At 51.2% G+C, this 3,934-nt stretch overlaps 1 protein-coding gene across 1 annotated transcript; it reads right to left on the bottom strand.

Annotated features, from left to right (window-relative positions):
* Positions 1 to 2,555: 2,555 nt before the first annotated feature.
* On the bottom strand, positions 2,556 to 3,841 carry LOC130599842 (osteocalcin 2-like; the record flags this gene model as incomplete). The annotated part of the gene is made up of 2 exons (XM_057410619.1): positions 2,556 to 2,594; positions 3,693 to 3,841. Coding segments are annotated over 2 exons (188 nt in total), but the record flags the coding sequence as incomplete, so codon positions are not given.
* Between the last annotated feature and the right edge of the window lie 93 nt (positions 3,842 to 3,934).

Genomic DNA, 3,934 nt, shown 5'->3' with positions numbered 1-3,934 from the left:
GAGATGGAGATGGAGATGGTGGAGATGGAGATGGAGGAGATGGAGATGATGGAGATGGAGATGGAGATGGTGGAGATGGAGATGGAGGAGATGGAGATGGAGATGGTGGAGATGGAGATGGTGGAGATGGAGATGGAGATGGTGGAGATGGAGATGGTGGAGATGGAGATGGAGATGGTGGAGATGGAGATGGTGGAGATGGAGATGGAGGAGATGGAGATGGAGGAGATGGAGATGATGGAGATGGAGATGGTGGAGATGGAGATGGAGGAGATGGAGATGGAGATGGAGGAGATGGAGATGGAGATGATGGAGATGGTGGAGATGGAGATGGTGGAGATGGAGATGGTGGAGATGGAGATGGTGGAGATGGAGATGGTGGAGATGGAGATGGAGGAGATGGAGATGGAGATGGTGGAGATGGAGATGGTGGAGATGGAGATGGAGATGGTGGAGATGGAGATGGTGGAGATGGAGATGGTGGAGATGGAGATGGAGGAGATGGAGATGGAGATGGTGGAGATGGAGATGGTGGAGATGGAGATGGAGATGGTGGAGATGGAGATGGTGGAGATGGAGATGGAGATGGTGGAGATGGAGATGGTGGAGATGGAGATGGAGGAGATGGAGATGGAGGAGATGGAGATGGAGATGGTGGAGATGGAGATGGTGGAGATGGAGATGGAGATGGTGGAGATGGAGATGGTGGAGATGGAGATGGTGGAGATGGAGATGGAGGAGATGGAGATGGAGATGGTGGAGATGGAGATGGTGGAGATGGAGATGGAGATGGTGGAGATGGAGATGGTGTAGTTGGAGATGGAGATGGTGGAGATGGAGATGGTGGAGATGGAGATGGAGGAGATGGAGATGGAGGAGATGGAGATGATGGAGATGGAGATGGTGGAGATGGAGATGGAGGAGATGGAGATGGAGATGGAGATGGAGGAGATGGGAGATGGTGGAGATGGAGATGGAGATGGTGGAGATGGAGATGGAGGAGATGGAGATGGAGATGGTGGAGATGGAGATGGTGGAGATGGAGATGGAGATGGTGGAGATGGAGATGGTGGAGATGGAGATGGAGATGGTGGAGATGGAGATGGTGGAGATGGAGATGGAGGAGATGGAGATGGAGGAGATGGAGATGATGGAGATGGAGATGGTGGAGATGGAGATGGAGGAGATGGAGATGGAGATGGAGGAGATGGAGATGGAGATGATGGAGATGGTGGAGATGGAGATGGTGGAGATGGAGATGGTGGAGATGGAGATGGAGGAGATGGAGATGGTGGAAATGGAGATGGAGATGGTGGAGATGGAGATGGTGGAGATGGAGATGGTGGAGATGGAGATGGAGGAGATGGAGATGGTGGTCATGAGATGGAGGAGATGGAGATGGAGATGGTGGAGATGGAGATGGTGGAGATGGAGATGGAGGAGATGGTGGAGATGGAGGAGATGGAGATGGTGGAGATGGAGATGGAGGAGATGGAGATGGTGGAAATGGAGATGGAGGAGATGGAGATGGAGATGGTGGAGATGGAGATGGTGGAGATGGAGATGGAGGAGATGGAGGAGATGGAGGAGATGGAGATGGTGGAGATGGAGATGGAGGAGATGGTGGAGATGGAGGAGATGGAGATGGTGGAGATGGAGATGGAGGAGATGGAGATGATGGAGATGGAGATGGTGGAGATGGAGATGGAGGAGATGGAGATGGAGATGGAGGAGATGGAGATGGAGATGATGGAGATGGTGGAGATGGAGATGGTGGAGATGGAGATGGTGGAGATGGAGATGGAGGAGATGGAGATGGTGGAAATGGAGATGGAGATGGTGGAGATGGAGATGGTGGAGATGGAGATGGTGGAGATGGAGATGGAGGAGATGGAGATGGTGGAAATGGAGATGGAGGAGATGGAGATGGAGATGGTGGAGATGGAGATGGTGGAGATGGAGATGGAGGAGATGGTGGAGATGGAGGAGATGGAGATGGTGGAGATGGAGATGGAGATGGTGGAGATGGAGATGGAGGAGATGGAGATGGTGGAGATGGAGATGGAGGAGATGGTGGAGATGGAGGAGATGGAGATGGTGGAGATGGAGATGGAGGAGATGGTGGAGATGGAGGAGATGGAGATGGTGGAGATGGAGATGGAGGAGATGGAGATGATGGAGATGGAGATGGTGGAGATGGAGATGGAGGAAATGGAGATGGAGATGGAGGAGATGGAGATGGAGATGATGGAGATGGTGGAGATGGAGATGGTGGAGATGGAGATGGAGGAGATGGAGATGGAGATGGTGGAGATGGAGATGGTGGAGATGGAGATGGAGGAGATGGTGGAGATGGAGATGGTGGAGATGGAGATGGTGGAGATGGAGATGGTGGAGATGGAGATGGAGGAGATGGAGATGGAGATGGAGGAGATGGAGATGGAGATGATGGAGATGGTGGAGATGGAGATGGTGGAGATGGAGATGGTGGAGATGGAGATGGAGGAGATGGAGATGGTGGAGATGGAGATGGTGGAGATGGAGGAGATGGTGGAGATGGAGATGATGGAGATGGAGGAGATGGAGATGGTGGAGATGGAGATGATGGAGATGGAGGAGATGGAGATGGTGGAGATGGAGATGGAGGAGATGGTGGAGATGGTGGAGATGGAGATGGTGGAGATGGAGATGGAGGAGATGGTGGAGATGGAGGAGATGGAGATGGTGGAGATGGAGATGGAGGAGATGGAGATGATGGAGATGGAGATGGTGGAGATGGAGATGGTGGAGATGGAGATGGTGGAGATGGTGGAGATGGAGATGGTGGAGATGGAGATGGTGGAGGGAGGAGATGGTGGAGATGGAGGAGGAGATGGAGGAGATGGAGATGGTGGAGATGGAGATGGAGGAGATGGAGGAAATGGAGATGGAGATGGAGGAGATGAAGATGGTGGAGATGGAGATGGTGGAGATGGAGATGATGGAGATGGAGATGGTGGAGATGGAGATGGAGGAGATGGAGATGGTGGAGATGGAGATGGTGGAGATGGGGATGGAGGAGATGGAGATGGTGGAGATGGAGATGATGGAGATGGTGGAGATGGAGATGGTGGAGATGGAGATGGTGGAGATGGAGATGGAGGAGATGGAGATGGTGGAGATGGAGATGGAGGAGATGGAGATGGAGATGGTGGAGATGGAGATGATGGAGATGGAGATGGAGGAGATGGAGATGGAGGAGATGGAGATGGAGGAGATGGAGATGGTGGAGGTGGAGATGATGGAGATGGAGATGGTGGAGATGGAGATGATGGAGATGGAGATGGAGGAGATGGAGATGGTGGAGATGGAGATGATGGAGATGGAGATGGAGGAGATGGAGATGGAGGAGATGGAGATGGAGGAGATGGAGGAAATGGAGATGGAGATGGAGGAGATGGAGATGGTGGAGATGGAGATGGAGATGGTGAAGAAGATGAAGATGGAGATGATGGAGATGAGATTGATGGAGATGATGCCAATGAAGATGATGCTGATGAAGATGAGGATGATGAAGATGCAGAAGATGAAGACAATGACGAAGACGGAGATGATGCCAATGAAGATGATGCTGATGAAGATGAGGATGATGAAGATGGAGAAGACGAAGACAATGAAGATGGAGATGAAGATGGAGATGATGGAGATGATGCCAATGAAGATGATGAAGATGGAGATGGAGACGATGGAAATTGGAGAGACGATGGAGATGGAGATGATGCCAATGAAGATGAGGATGATGAAGATGCAGAAGATGAAGACAATGAAGAGGAAGACAGAGATGATACCAATGAAGATGATGCTGATTAAGATGAGGATGATGAAGATGGAGAAGATGAAGACAATGAAGATGGAGAAGATGAAGATGGAGATGATGCCAATGAAGATGAGGATG

Source organism: Pezoporus wallicus, unplaced genomic scaffold, assembly GCF_028554395.1.
Source record: "Pezoporus wallicus isolate ANWC-B61680 ecotype Strahan unplaced genomic scaffold, APGP_CSIRO_Pwel_v1 contig_9117, whole genome shotgun sequence".
NCBI classification, from domain to species: domain Eukaryota; kingdom Metazoa; phylum Chordata; class Aves; order Psittaciformes; family Psittacidae; genus Pezoporus; species Pezoporus wallicus.
Note: the sequence above shows the minus strand (reverse complement) of the source record. Positions and strands in the feature narration are given on the sequence as shown.